The 13,847-nt window shown below is 37.2% G+C and overlaps 6 protein-coding genes across 7 annotated transcripts in view; 3 read left to right on the top strand and 3 right to left on the bottom strand.

The window, feature by feature from the left end:
• Positions 1-13,847, top strand: part of LOC109602553 (xanthine dehydrogenase-like) — an 85,322-nt gene that overhangs the window by 61,905 nt on the left and 9,570 nt on the right. The window contains exon 11 of one of the 2 annotated variants that reach the window (XM_049968097.1): positions 1,164-1,174. The exons of the other annotated variant lie outside the window; for it this stretch is intronic. The gene's annotated coding sequence lies outside the window, so the exon portion shown is untranslated. Of the gene's footprint in view, positions 1-1,163; positions 1,175-13,847 lie in introns of those variants that run through there. 2 annotated transcript variants of the gene reach the window in all.
• Positions 175-712, bottom strand: LOC109602544 (NADH dehydrogenase [ubiquinone] 1 alpha subcomplex subunit 5). The gene has a single exon (XM_020018946.2). It carries the CDS (start codon positions 601-603, stop codon positions 241-243), a length of 363 nt encoding a protein of 120 aa, XP_019874505.1. The 5' UTR covers positions 604-712; the 3' UTR covers positions 175-240.
• LOC109602567 (anaphase-promoting complex subunit 7) lies at positions 1,160-3,283 on the bottom strand. Its single transcript, XM_020018972.2, has 5 exons — positions 3,089-3,283; positions 2,565-3,029; positions 2,248-2,481; positions 1,745-2,197; positions 1,160-1,693 (listed from the first exon to the last, which is right to left on the bottom strand). The coding sequence occupies exons 1-5, from the start codon at positions 3,155-3,157 to the stop codon at positions 1,211-1,213; spliced, it is 1,704 nt and encodes a 567-aa protein (XP_019874531.2). The 5' UTR covers positions 3,158-3,283; the 3' UTR covers positions 1,160-1,210.
• Positions 3,304-5,432, top strand: LOC109602566 (guanine nucleotide-binding protein-like 3 homolog). The gene is made up of 6 exons (XM_020018971.2): positions 3,304-3,444; positions 3,496-3,791; positions 3,845-4,428; positions 4,480-4,696; positions 4,749-5,093; positions 5,150-5,432. The coding sequence occupies exons 1-6, from the start codon at positions 3,429-3,431 to the stop codon at positions 5,405-5,407; spliced, it is 1,716 nt and encodes a 571-aa protein (XP_019874530.1). The 5' UTR covers positions 3,304-3,428; the 3' UTR covers positions 5,408-5,432.
• Positions 5,425-13,754, bottom strand: LOC109602540 (uncharacterized). Its single transcript, XM_049967940.1, has 8 exons — positions 13,597-13,754; positions 13,457-13,540; positions 12,614-13,405; positions 8,376-8,714; positions 7,142-7,179; positions 5,891-7,052; positions 5,688-5,842; positions 5,425-5,637 (listed from the first exon to the last, which is right to left on the bottom strand). Exons 1-8 carry the CDS (start codon positions 13,636-13,638, stop codon positions 5,493-5,495), a joined length of 2,757 nt encoding a protein of 918 aa, XP_049823897.1. The 5' UTR covers positions 13,639-13,754; the 3' UTR covers positions 5,425-5,492.
• Positions 7,506-12,525, top strand: LOC109602564 (PR domain zinc finger protein 10). The gene is made up of 10 exons (XM_020018970.2): positions 7,506-7,574; positions 7,688-8,036; positions 8,331-8,727; positions 8,781-9,149; positions 9,202-9,297; positions 9,358-9,522; positions 9,578-10,070; positions 10,130-11,297; positions 11,352-11,640; positions 11,696-12,525. The coding sequence occupies exons 2-10, from the start codon at positions 7,911-7,913 to the stop codon at positions 11,713-11,715; spliced, it is 3,123 nt and encodes a 1,040-aa protein (XP_019874529.2). The 5' UTR covers positions 7,506-7,574; positions 7,688-7,910; the 3' UTR covers positions 11,716-12,525.

Consider the following 13,847-nt stretch of genomic DNA (forward strand, 5'->3'; position numbering starts at 1 on the left):
AAACAAAGGAAATGTAGCTACGAAACCCTGTTCGATACTCTCGGACCCGCATCCGCTTTCCGTTCTGGAGCTTCAAAAGTCGCCGCCAGATGGCGCCGTTCTGTCAAAATGTTTGTTTTTATTGACGTAAAAAATTCATATTGGAACAATTCAACCTGAATTAACACACGCACATTCAGTAAATCAACGTTTATTTCTAATTTCTATCTCATTAAATTATTTACAAATCGATATATTAAATTATTTTGGTTGGGCCGGAGGCCAGGTCCACTGGGTCGCTGGGGCTTCTTTGATTAGGGGCTCCCACGGCTTCCAATTGACCATTTTACGGGCCAAAATCAGTTCGTTCTCGGCCTGAACTATCACTTCTTCGATCTGGCCGCAGTTTATCAACTTCTCAACCGTAGGCACATCTTTGTTGTTTTGCAGAATCTTCGCCCGTTCGTGCACTATTTCCTCCGTGTATTTCCTGTAAGCGGCGTCCTGCGGCATTTTTTGCAGTGTACGCAATATTTTGCTGTACAACACGCCCAGGGTGTGATGGGGGTTCTTGGCCACCGCCAGACCAGTTAAGCCTGTTGTTCTTTTCAATGCTCCAGCCATTTTACGCGGATTTACGTAATTGGTAGGTTATGTTTGGCTGCTGTCAGATGTGACTTTCCTAATTACAATTGGCGGTAACTACGAATTTTTGTTTAACGTTCAAATGTTTTTACGTTGTTTAGCTAAGTTGGTTGACATAAAAAACAGTTGTCAAACTTCGCTTTTAATGCATTTATTCAATAATTTTAACAACACACAAATATTCCAGACAAAATTTTGATTTCGTTAAGTTTCATACTTTTTATAAATTGTACAAAAACATTCTAGTGATTTTGTTTTTAAAATGTTCATACTTTTGCATCCCAGAAAAAATATAAAAAGTATTAACAAAGTTATTACAATATTTATGAAATTCAAAGATCTAAAGAGATTAGAATTTTTGAAATTTTATAAACATTTAACTGAAAAATAGAGGCGTGAAGTTATTTTATTGATAAAAAACTCAAATATCATGACTTTACCAAAAATGTTGAATTGTTATGTTAGCAAAAAATTGTGTAATTTGATGCTTCTTATGAGGGAGGATGGAGACGTCGAAAAGTAGTTGAAATAAAAATAGTTTCAAAAAAAATTTATTTAAAAAATTACAATATACAAATTAATCTATCTAATCAAAATTCACTAGCGCATCTTCTGCCGGCCACGGATCCGTGTCGCTCTCGGGATCGGCCTCATGATCCGAACACGTGCTGACCTGCGAACCGTACGAAATGTCCCCGCAGGAATAGTAGCTCTCCTGTTTGCTCTGCGCCATCGTCCTGCCGATGTTGTTGAGCCCTTCGGTCGCACGCTGATTGTTGGGATCGAGCCTCAAAGCGATCATGTAGTGGTCGAAAGCCTCGTTGTCCTTTTGCAGGTTCACGTAACAGTCGCCCAGCAATTGGTGGTGACGTGAGGTTGGTTGGTGTTCTATGTGTTTCAGAAGCAGTTGCGTCGCTTGTTCGTACTGCGATTCTTGCTGTAGGAATTCGACTAAGGTGGTCAGAGCGTTTGTTGAGCCGTTCTTGTCTTTCGTTACGGCCTTTTCCAAATATTTTTTGACGATTTTACTCGATGCCAGTTGTCCTTTCAGCCAAACAGTCACCAGAAGCTGAAACAGACAAATTAACAAAACTGCACAAAACGAAAGGGATAAACTTACACATAAGGCTTGGGGACTGTTGTTCAGTTGCTTGAGCGCGTTCTGAGCAATCGATTCGGCTTCCCTCAGTCTATTCAGTTGCAACAAACTGTCCACAAGGCATTTGTAAATGTGATATCTAAATGGGCATATGTTTATTGCTTCAGTACAAATTGCGACCACCTCCTGATACTTTTTTAAATCAAAATATACGTTCGCCTTAAGCAAAAGCGGCTCCACATTCTTTTTGTTGTGCAGGTAAGCTTGTTGAGCAAAATACGCGGCGTTCTCGTACTTTTTATTCGCATATACATAGTTGCCAAGGATCATCCAATGTTCATATGTAAATAGGGATGTATCCATTGTAGGCGTTAATGACTCCAATATTTTTAAATGCTCCTTGCTGCCTGAATTTGCCAGTAATGAAGCATACAAGTCTTTGCCAAACAGTAAATTAGGGTCTAAGCGATATGCCTGAAACAATTATCTTAATAACAAGCATATGTGTGCACTTGTTGTTTTACCCTTTGCAGCATGTTTATAGCTTTGTTGTCATCACACAAGTAATGGTAACAGTAGCCCATGTTCACTGACAGTGTAGCATTATCTTTCATGAAGCCATATTGGTCCATACTTTTATATGTAGCTATAGCATTGGAAAAATCCCTAGAATGCAATTGAGCTTGTGCTTTCAGCCATGTTATAATCCACGGTATTTCTGACGATACTTCCATCATTAAAGAGTTTACTTCTACACCCTAAAAATATTAATTGCTAGTTTTAATAAATTGTCTGATATCTTCAAAGTAACTTAAGTGTTACCTGTTATAATATAACTTACTTTAATGCCAAGCTTTAATAAATTGTCTGCAGCCTCCAAAGCAATGGGACATTCCTTGAGCACATCCTTGTAATAGGCAACAGCAGACCACTCCATCCCTGAATCCTTATATAAATTGCCTAAGGCCATGTTGATTTTGGGTGTCCTAGATTTGACTGGGATCTCCTGTAAGATCTCAATGGCTCCCATGTTTTGCTTCAGTGCCAGACAACACAGGTGTATTTTGTACCTAATATCCACATCGCTTGTCATTTCTATGTGGTTCTCTTGCAGTTTGTTGTTGGCATTTTTCTTGATCGTTTTTATGTTTTGTTTAATTTCCAGCCCTTGTTTATACATGTGTTTTGCTTGCTGGTATTGTTGCGTATAGTACAGAGAGTCTGCATAGTAGATTACTAGTTGGTGTTTAACTGGTAGAGTTAGAGATTCCGGTTTTTGTTCTGCTATTGATAATGATACATCACACTAAAAAGCAATGGGAATTTAAACAAAAATTGATATTAGTATTGATAGTGCGAACGTACCACACGAATTATGTTCGAATACAGTTCTTGTTCATATAGCCCCTGCAAATGTTTGAGTATAGTGTTCATATTTTTGATACTTCTATGCGCTTTAGATTTTTTTGTTTACAAAAAATCAATTGGTAGGTTATGTTTGGGTGTTGTGTTCGATAGACCCAAACAATAAGCAGTTGGCAACAAAATGTTCTCAGGTGTTCTGTGGTGTTCTGCTAAGTTCTGCGATGTTCCGTGATGGCAACACTGCACAAAACCTTTTTAGAGGTTAACGTAAAATAACCACACATTTTCAGTCTTTCACATTTTGATTTATTCTTTTGAAATCAAAAATACAGATAACAATATGGTGAAACATTCAAGTAAGTAATTTTATTTTATAACCGATCATTACTGATAAATATCATTTTAAGACAAAAAATCCAAGAGGCAAAATGCTCATCAAAGGTACAAGATTGAAAAGAAAATCCGCCAGAATAATAAAAAACTACGTGACACCAAAAACAGTCCAATCAAAAGTGGAAAACAAAAGCTAACACAAGTACCCAACATATGTCCATTTAAAGATGAGGTACTTAAGGAAGTTGAAGTTTTAAAGAAACAAAAGGAAGAGGAACGACAAAAAACTAAAGAAAATGCAAGGTTGGAAAAGCAGAAGGCCAAAGAGGAGCAAAAGAAGGCACAGTTAAGTGCTGGGTTGGAGGGACTGGTATGAAATTATTTTCCTTGTGCAAAATATGACTTTATAACTGTTTGTAATAGGTCAACAGTGCTGAGACAAGAGGTAAACTGCATGATGCCTTTGCTCCCGTAATTTCTGACAAAACTCTAGACATCAACAAGGAAAACTCAGTCAAAGCTTATTACAAGGAATTCAAAAAGGTAGTAGAAGCTGCAGATGTGGTCCTAGAGGTTGTGGATGCCAGAGATCCTTTAGGGACCAGATGTAATCAAGTGGAACAGGCAGTAAGGGACATGAAAGGAAACAAAAGATTAGTGATAATTTTAAACAAGGCTGATTTAGTGCCACGTGAAGTGCTAGATAAGTGGTTGAAATATTTAAGAACTACCACACCAGCTTTGGCCTTCAAGGCTTCCACACAGAATCAGTCTAAAAGACTAGGACAGAAAAAGATGAGCAATAACAGCAAGGCATTGCAAGGATCTGCAAGTGCTGGCAGTGAACTGATACTGTCATTGCTGGGTAATTATTGTAGAAATAAGGGAATTAAAACATCCATCAGAGTGGGTGTTGTTGGTTTGCCTAATGTGGGTAAAAGTTCCCTAATCAACAGTCTAAAAAGGTCAAGGGCCTGTAATGTAGGTGCAACTCCAGGAGTGACGAAGTAAGTTTGTTTATGTTATAATGTTCAAAATCTTCAAAATCAAGTTTTTAGAGCAATGCAAGAGGTGCAACTGGATTCTAAAATCAAATTGCTGGATTCACCTGGTATAGTTTTTGCGGCGGGGTCGGACAGTAGTGCGTCGTTACGAAATGCCGTTCGTATAGGACAATTAGACGATCCCATAACGCCTGCAAATGCAATTTTGCAACGTGTCAGCAAACAACAGATGATGGAAATGTATGATATACCTGAATACAGCACACCTGAAGTAATTTTGTATAAAAATAAATATAACTTGAAATACTATTATTTTTTTGTAGGAGTTTTATGGGTTAAAGGCGACCAGAACGGGTAAATTTAAAAAAGGAGGAGTTCCAGATACTTTGGCTGCAGCAAGGGGATTGTTAGAAGACTGGAACAATGGAAAAATTAAATATTATACTTTACCTCCAGAACAGAATGAGAATGAAGCACACATTAGTTCTGCTATTGTGTCAGAAGTGGCTAAAGAATTTGACTTGGCCAATTTTGAATCAATGGAAATGGAGGTTTTAAACACAATTGAGAAAGATTTTGGCACTGCCGATAAATCTTTTGTACTTGACAGTATGGGATCTGTTAATGCTATTGAAGAAATGGAAGAAGACACACATCAGGATAATTTAGTAAATGCATTATATAATAATTTTGAATTGCATAACTGTTTTGATTTCATTTTTAGTTGAGTGATAATATTAGTATAGCCTCCAGTAAGAAGGATAAGAAAAAGCAAGAAGAAGGAGTAAAGAAACCAGATCCAGAAATGCAATTGGAAGGCAATAGACAATTGAATCAGTTAAGAAAAAAACAGTTTAAAAAGGAAAAAAAGGAACGAAACAGGCGAGAAAAAGTCGCATTACAGTTATCCGCTGGTTTGGAAAATTTTTCATTAAATATGGATGAATCTGAGAATTTTATTAATACAGATGTTAATATGTAATTAAATAAAAAATGACCTTAAAATACTGTTTGTTTTTATTTTGTTGTTGTGTAAATAACCAAAAACATGAGGAGGAAAAACAATTTCAAAATTTATTTGGAGGTTCATAATCAGGAATTATTTCTAAAACTTTGGCACGCCACTTTTCTTTCTTCATTTCCTTTGCTTTCTCTAATAGCACAACAGCTGGTAAAGACCTCCACTGATAATAATATTGAAATAGTAATTTCCTAGAATATATTATTTTAAAAAATCAATTGATAAACTATTAAATCTTTACTTTTTGTAGTGGACGTCCGCATGTTTCATTTTTTCTTCCATAATTCTATTTTGCGCACAAGTATATTTTGCCCACGCTAATAAATTTCTGAGCTGCACTTGAAAACTGTTCCAGTCTTCTGCAGTTTGCAACTTGTGCTTCGTCGCAACACATTCCTAAAATCGCAATTATAAAGTGATATTTTAAAATGTTAATACCTTTACCTGGTGCCAACAGTTAAAACACATTTTCAGAAGTTTATAATGATAAAGTGTATCCGCCATAGAATATTTGTACTTGTACTTATCTTCTACAAAATTGCACCATACAAAAAATACTTTCCTCTCAATCTTTTTCTTATGGAAATCCACAGCTCGAGCCATCTTCTCCTTACTTACCATATATTCTTCTTTAAACTTGTTGAAAACTCTTTTTATTACCTTATTTGTATGAAAGTTTTCTGCCAGTTGCCATTTTACCATCAGTTTTGCTTTATTCAACTTCCTTATTCTGTCCATTTCCAATTCCCTTCGTCTTTTCTCCTTCATGTCCTCCAAAATTTTCATTCTTTCCTCCTCATCCTGCATTTTTTTCGTTAACGCCATGTCGTGCAACATCTTCTCTCTTTCCTCAGCGATTTTTTCTTTTCTTAGTTTCGTTTCTTGATGTCTTTGTTGTCGCTTTAAAGCTCTTTCATTCATTTCTTGTTGTATTTTCGGCGCCCTCAAGCTGTTTACCATCATCTTTTCCCGTTCTGTAGTTGGTAGTAATAGAGGAGCAGATTTGTGAACGTTTATCTTGCCACTGCTGAATAATTCATGTATATTTACTTTTGTGTTTATCATTGATTCGTGCAAGTCTTTTTTAAGGATGCCCAGCTCAAGATCTTTAATTACTTTGGATTGTTCTTCTAGTTTTTCCTTCTGCTTTTGAATTATTGTGTTTTGAGCTTTAAATCTATGCGTATACTGTTCCGTATATACTTCCTTTCTTATTGTTTTACTATTCTCTTTGTTGCATTGTTTTGGTTTAGGTTCCAGTATTTCATTTTTGCTTTTTATTTTTTCAATAAACTTATCCAATTTCACTTTGCTGTATCTTCGACACTCCTCTGATGCGGCCACCCGTTTTTTCGACCAGACGATGTTTTTCCATTTGCAAAAGTATTGTTTCATTAATGTTTTATCAGATTTTTTCTTTGGCTTTTGCATAAGTTTAAATGGAATTGAGTCAAACTTGGGAATTTCATATTTCGGTTTTAATTTTTTTTTATTTTTTGGATTAGGGACATCTAAATCTATTTCGGTGAGTCTGCGTATTTTATTTGGTTTTTTACGATTCGCAAGTGATGTAGCTGAATATGAGTGTTCAGCATTCAGAAGAATTCTAAAATAAATTTTAAATTCGATTACTTCACGGGACAATTTCAAGGTAAATAAAAACATAAAATCATATTTAAACTATTAAATGTTTACCTTTTTGCTTCCAAAACTACGTTTTCGTATTTCGGTATCTAAAACATAAAAAATGAGATATTATAGAACAAAACGGTACAAGCCATGTTTACAGACATTAGAAAAGTCCCGAATTGGATTTATTCCGTTGTCCTCATCCATTTCTTTTGAAAGTTATTCAGCTAAGCTAAAACTGCTCGATTTTGTTGCCATGGCAATTTCTTTTGAATTGCCACCTTGTCAGAATCACCAACTTATAAAATAATATTACAATAACATTGCAAAATATTTCTATATTATAATGTATTAACTTACTTATCCATTTTTTGTAAAGAGTATGCTTTTTCTTGTATTCTACAGTTTTGTTTTTAAATTATTTTAAATAAAAGTGAACACTATTTTCAAAAATTGGCGACACTGAGTTCGGCCATTAGAAGATGGTTGTCAAATTAAGGTAGGAAAGGTTTATTTTGCTTAACGAAAATTCTATTAAATCTGCCTTATATTAGAATAAATGCATCATTTGCAATTAAAATACAATAAAATTAATGTCATGTTTATTTCCAGCAATTTTTAGGGACAGTTGCACAAATATTCGGACCCCATATCCGAAGTGGTTCACCTTTGATCCAAAATGGACTCTTCCAACACAATAAATGTTATGATTTACTTTAATCATTAAAATCAAAGTGAATACGGTGCGAAATGCGTTATTTTATCGATGCCGTTAGATATAGGCGTTTAATTTTGTGCATCTGTTCGCTGCGCTAATATTTCTATTCATCCTGACATGGACACCATTGTACAGGGTCCCCTTGATGATGGGGTTCAAGAACTTAATTTGGTGAAGTCAGCTGAATGGTCCAACGTTCCAGCTGATCTTGGAAATAACAACTCTGGATATGTTTATATTGCCGTAAGCTGATATGTGTTTTGTTGCTTGATTTGTCTAATAGTAAATAATCTGTCTTAGAACCACTTTATGTAGATAAACTAGACGCATTTATTGATGTGTTGTGATTTAATTGAAAAATTTGATTCATTTAATTTAAGAATTAATATCCCATTAGGTATTCTCACTTTCTTTTTAAGCGTTTTTTAATTGTTATAAAAGCTTGCCACTTTTAAATCATTAAATTGTTATATGTTGACCTATGGTCAGCAGCTACTTGTATGCATTGTGTGCTTTAAATGTTACATTCTATTGTAGTTTGACAATTATGATTTCACCAAGAAACCCCCAATAACCGTGAACTTGCACCAGATCAAAATGGAACAGCAGCCCGAAAACGGCGCCGTCGCCGGCGCAGTTCCGGAAACTCATGGCGAAGTATTTGGAGATTTCGACCCACACGTCAGCCCATTGGATCCCAATATGAGTTCGGTAGCACGTTACAGCCCAGTATATGGCCAAGACGGGCTGACCGATTTCAATCCGATCGTATTCGTCACTCAGCCATCGCAGCCGCAAAACGCTGACGCACCGGTCGTCGCCCAGGGGCCACTGTGTAGCCTCCAAGGCGCCGCGTCCGATATGGCCGGTATGCCCGCCGTGCTCTGTCAGGGTGATATGCAGGATGTGGGTAATCAGTATCTGGAACTTGTTGGTAAGTACCATAAGCACATAATTATGTAATAGTGTTGCTAATTATGAATGTAGGTGACAATTCAGGGGGCATCGTGAACGTCAATGGAGTCGACAATCTGCAACTGGCTCCAGAAACGGAACAGGAGGTAGAGCTGTTGATAACTGATCAAGAAACTGGTATTTCTTATAGTGTTAGCACTCAAGAACTACTGGTTGAACGTTGTCTCGAGGATCCACAATTATTAGACGCTTTGGACGCGGATCCTTTGCATTTGCACGACGCCGCTGCCGACTTAAATGACGAGATTATGAGCGTCAGTCAAGTAGATGCTACTGTTAATAATTACATAAATACTTTGGCGTATAATGATATGGCTAAAAATGCGAGGAAAACGGACAATTCACAAATCAAATCCGAGATCGATGTTGACGACAGTTTGTGTAAGATTATGACTTCATTCCAGTACAACTTTTATTAATATTCCCTTTGCAGTGTCTTGTGTCTACAGCATCGCCGACAAACCAATTCTTTCTAGAGCCCGCGCATCTTTGCCTGAACCATTTTTGGTTATTAACAGCAATAGTAATGGCAAGTACTTTAAAAACCTGCCTTTAAATATTGTGTTATTGTTAGCATACATATTTGCAGATTATCCAGCAGTTTTCGCCAAGAAACACATACCCAAAAGAACGCAGTTTGGTCCTTTGGAAGGTTTATTCGTCAAGCCGATTAATTTCAACAACGAAGATAATTTTTTGCAGTACTACATCCAAACTGAATCAGGAATTGTGGGAATTGATATATCTGATGAAAGTAATTAACTACAATTATATAATAACAACTAAAATTAATTGGAAACAATTTGTAGACACGTCAAATTGGATGTGCTTCGTGAGAAAAGCCCGGGATTACGAGGAGCAAAACTTAGTGGTTAATGAAGAAGGTGGTGCCTTGTACTTCACGACCACCAAATCAATTCTGCCAAAGCAAGAGTTAAAAGTGGGTTACAGTACGTCCTATGCCCAACAATACAAGCTTCCAGTGCTTGAACCTAAGGAAGAGGTGTGGCCCTGCTATGAGTGCTCCGAGAAGTTCACAACGTCAGATGCGTTCCAAAAACACTTGAACACTCACGAGGAACGCACCAAAGACGAGAATCACAAACCTCGAAGTCCGAAAAGAGCGTTGAAGTTCTTACGCAAGAAATCTAAGCTTAAGAAACCAACTAATTCGATCGTCGAGTGTAATATTTGCAACAGTATTTTCTCGCAGTACAACTATTCGGGACTCAAGAAGCATCTGAGTGACGCACACAGTATTAACGGTTCCAAATCTGTCGAGGAGTCCTTTTCAATTGTGACGTGAGTACTTTTCTCCATCACAAAAAATGGCAATTTGTATAAAATTGTTTGTATTTCAGGAATTTCGATTGCGACATTTGTCAGGTGAGTTTCAAATCGGAGGCAGTACTTAGAATCCACCAGTTAAAACACGACACGGACTCGTCGGATGAACAAATCATAAACCACGTTTGCCCTGCCTGTCAACGCAAATTTCCCACCCAAAGACAACTGGTGAACCATGTGATGCAACATGCCCTCCCAAACACCATTATCAAGGCGGAAACCTGTAAGTGTCCTATTTGTTACAAAGCCTTTTCCAACAAGGAACGAGTACAGAAGCACATGATGGTCCACGGTTCGGATGAGAATAAACCGATGAAGTGCGACATTTGTCTGAAACGTTTCTTGAACAACTCAGCCCTGGCTTGCCACGTGCGTACCCACTACAAGGGTCGCAAGCAGTTCGAGTGCCCCATCTGTAAGGAAAACTTCGATCACGTCCTTAAGTTGAAGTTGCACGTTCCAATTCATTGCGAGAACAACGTGTACACCTGTCCTCACTGCAAGAAAACCTTCAAGCAGTACTGTGTGATACGCAAGCATATCCGTGCCTTCCACACGGATAAGAAGTTCGTTTGCAAGGAGTGTCCCGCCCGCTTTCACAATCACGACAAGCTGAAAATCCACATGCTGAAGCACTCAGATCACAGGGAGTTCCTGTGCGCCGGCTGCGGCAAGCAGTTCAAGCGCAAGGACAAGCTGACGCAGCACTGCAAGAGGATGCACGCAGACGAGAGAGAGAATGACGTACCTGTGCCGACTCCGAAGCCAGACACGCCCTCCAAAAAGGCCAAGGAGCCCACCGATTTCCATAGGTTTATATACAAATGCAACACCTGCTTGGTGGGTTTCAAGCGACGCGGCATGTTGGTCAATCACTTGGCCAAACGCCATCCGGAAATACCTCCGGAATCGGTACCGGAATTGAACCTGCCTATTTTGCAAACGACACGTATTTACTATTGTCAGTACTGCGATAAGGTGTACAGGAGCAGTTCTAAAAGGAAGGCGCATATTTTGAAAAACCATCCGGGTTCCGCTCTTCCCATGTCCAACCGCAAGAACGGCAGCAATCAGCTTCAAGTCACCACAAACATACCAGATCCAACTTACTCGCAAACTGTCGGCAGCATCACCACCCAGCCTCAAAACTGCGACTGGTGCCACCGTCAATACGCTAGCAAGGTAAATAAACCACTCGCATTTTAAATTACCTCTTACACATTTGTGTTGTTGCAGGCGAAGCTACTTCAGCACAAGGCGAAGAAACATCCGGAAAAAATGACCGTGGAAAACAATCAAAAAGTCAAGCCAGCTAGTCAAGAAACACCGCCTCTTTCGCCGGTTGTGATGCCTCCGGCTCCTACTTTAATCGAGGAACAAGCCGTGGACGATGTAGCTATGCAAACAATCGAGAACTACACCATGGCGGATGATTCACAGTACTGTAACTTGTCCAGCACCGTCACTTTTATAGAGAACAATGAGTTGGAGGCGCCGTTGTACCGATTGTTATCCTCAGGCAGTGGTATAGTTTGATAAATTGTTGATTTATGCACATATTAATTATTTTATTTCATTAGGATTATTGCCACCACGTTGAAGAGAGATTCACGATGAAAGCCGGTGATTTTGGTGCTCCAATGGGAGCTTGTAACAATTTTTCGAGATTTTGTCTTGAGCCAATGCCGCAGGTTGAACCCTGCGCAATTGAGAGGGCCGCATATTGGATTCAAGAATTGTGGGTCGAGCGGATTGAAGGATTTAACGAAGGTTTTATAATGGAAGTTCATCGTTTGTCAGTTTTTGGGTTTTTGGACGTTTTTTAATTTATTGAAGCGAAACAGTTTGTGTTGTTTACAATCGGTACGGTTTTTATTAGCGTATAGCAGAATCTCTTGGCATCTGTTCCTTTATTTTAAATAGATCTCAACTATTGACGTAAATTCGTCATTAGTATTTGTATTAAGTAAAATTATTTTATTAAAAATTGTAAAACATTTGACTTTAGACCGCTTAAATTAACTTGTCTTGTGCGAACATTCTAAATTATCCCTTTCTTTGCAGAATATTAATATTTGCAACAAAACTTTTATAATTTATTTGACATTATGATTAAGGGAAAATTTAATGCGCACTTGGGATTATATTGTGTATTTGTCAGCAAGTCACAATAATAGATTTTATCATCTTAAATATACAAAAAAGTTTCGGTGATAATTGTGTACATAGTGATGAATAATCAGTAAAAAAAATTAATGAATTTGTTACGAAAATTGTTTGTTCATATTTTCGAATTGAACGTTTTAATGAAGTTTTTTAAAAAATAACTTTAAAACCTTTCCCCTATTTGAACATATTGTATTGTATTTAAAAAGTATTTAACTAGTTAAATATATTTTATCTGCTTGAAGTGAGTTTTTTTTTTTCAATTTACCAGCACCATTTAAAAACAAGATATATTAAAAAAATCTTTATTATTTAACAAACACATCACATTATTTTCTACCTCTAGCCTTATTCTGAACCCTTCTATTTTTTCCTGGTCGTTTATTTCCAGGTTTACCTTTGCCACCTTTGCCTCCTTTACCACCTTTTCCTGGTTTCGATGGCCTTCGATATTCACTTATATCTTCTGCACTCTCCTTTGTGTTTGCTTTCATGCCTCTTTTTTTGCCACCAAACCCAAACTTTTTATCTTTCAATTTCCTCTTCTCTAAAGATTTCCTTGATATTGCCTTACTCTGTTTACCATCCAAGAAATCTAAATTCTTGGAAACACCTTTCCGGACTTTCTTCACATGATCCATCATCTCCTTCTTCTCCTGCTGTCTCTGCAGTTTAGTCTGGATTTGTATCATTTTCCCTTCTTTCCTCTGTTGTCTCAGTTGTTTAACCCTCTCACTTCTCTGTTGCTGTTGTTGTTTCTGCATCAAATGCTCCCTAATCTTTTGCATGTGAGCATCAGTCTTTGCCATTTCCGCAAAATAATCGTCTGGTCGTTTCGTCGGGATACCCATTGCTTTAATCTTGGGTATCGCCTCTTGAACTGTTGCCTGAGCTTGTCTATGGAACATCAGCTCCCTTTTAAAATCATTTAAGACTGGATCTTCACTGGGTGCAAACTGTGGCAATTTTTTGTTATTTTTTAATTCGTTTTCACGCTTTTGTTCATGTGCCAACATTTCCGCTGCCATTTCTGGTGCTAAAGGCGCCTGACTGTTCATGAAGTCTAGTCGCTCTATCCATGGTAATTTTAGTGTTATTTCTTCAAGTTTTTGATTTAACCCAGCCTATGAAATAATTGTTATAATATATATAAATAATATAATATTTGTACTTACTGTGTTATTTACAAATTTTTTAGGGGCACTTTCTACTACATTCAAACCGGGTTTTAGTTTACCCGCTGCAAAGGCTTCTTGCAACTGAAAATTAGACAATTAATTGTTGTTATGCTATGTATAAATTTACCGTGAATTACCTCAATATCACTATCACTTAATTCTGAATCGCTTGAACTCATTTTGTCGAAAGGTTAAATTAAACTGAATAAAACACGTGTTTATATTTTCTGTTTGAAGTAATTTGCACTTAACCTCAAATCTTTCAATTGCTTTTGGATATAATTTTCAATTGATCAAATGAAAGTTATTAAAATTGCGACAGGAACAAACTATTGTACTTGATTGCAATAATTTTTAATAGATATTTTGTTTACAATTTGATGTAAAA

Source organism: Aethina tumida, chromosome 5 (assembly GCF_024364675.1).
Source record: "Aethina tumida isolate Nest 87 chromosome 5, icAetTumi1.1, whole genome shotgun sequence".
Classification (NCBI taxonomy): domain Eukaryota; kingdom Metazoa; phylum Arthropoda; class Insecta; order Coleoptera; family Nitidulidae; genus Aethina; species Aethina tumida.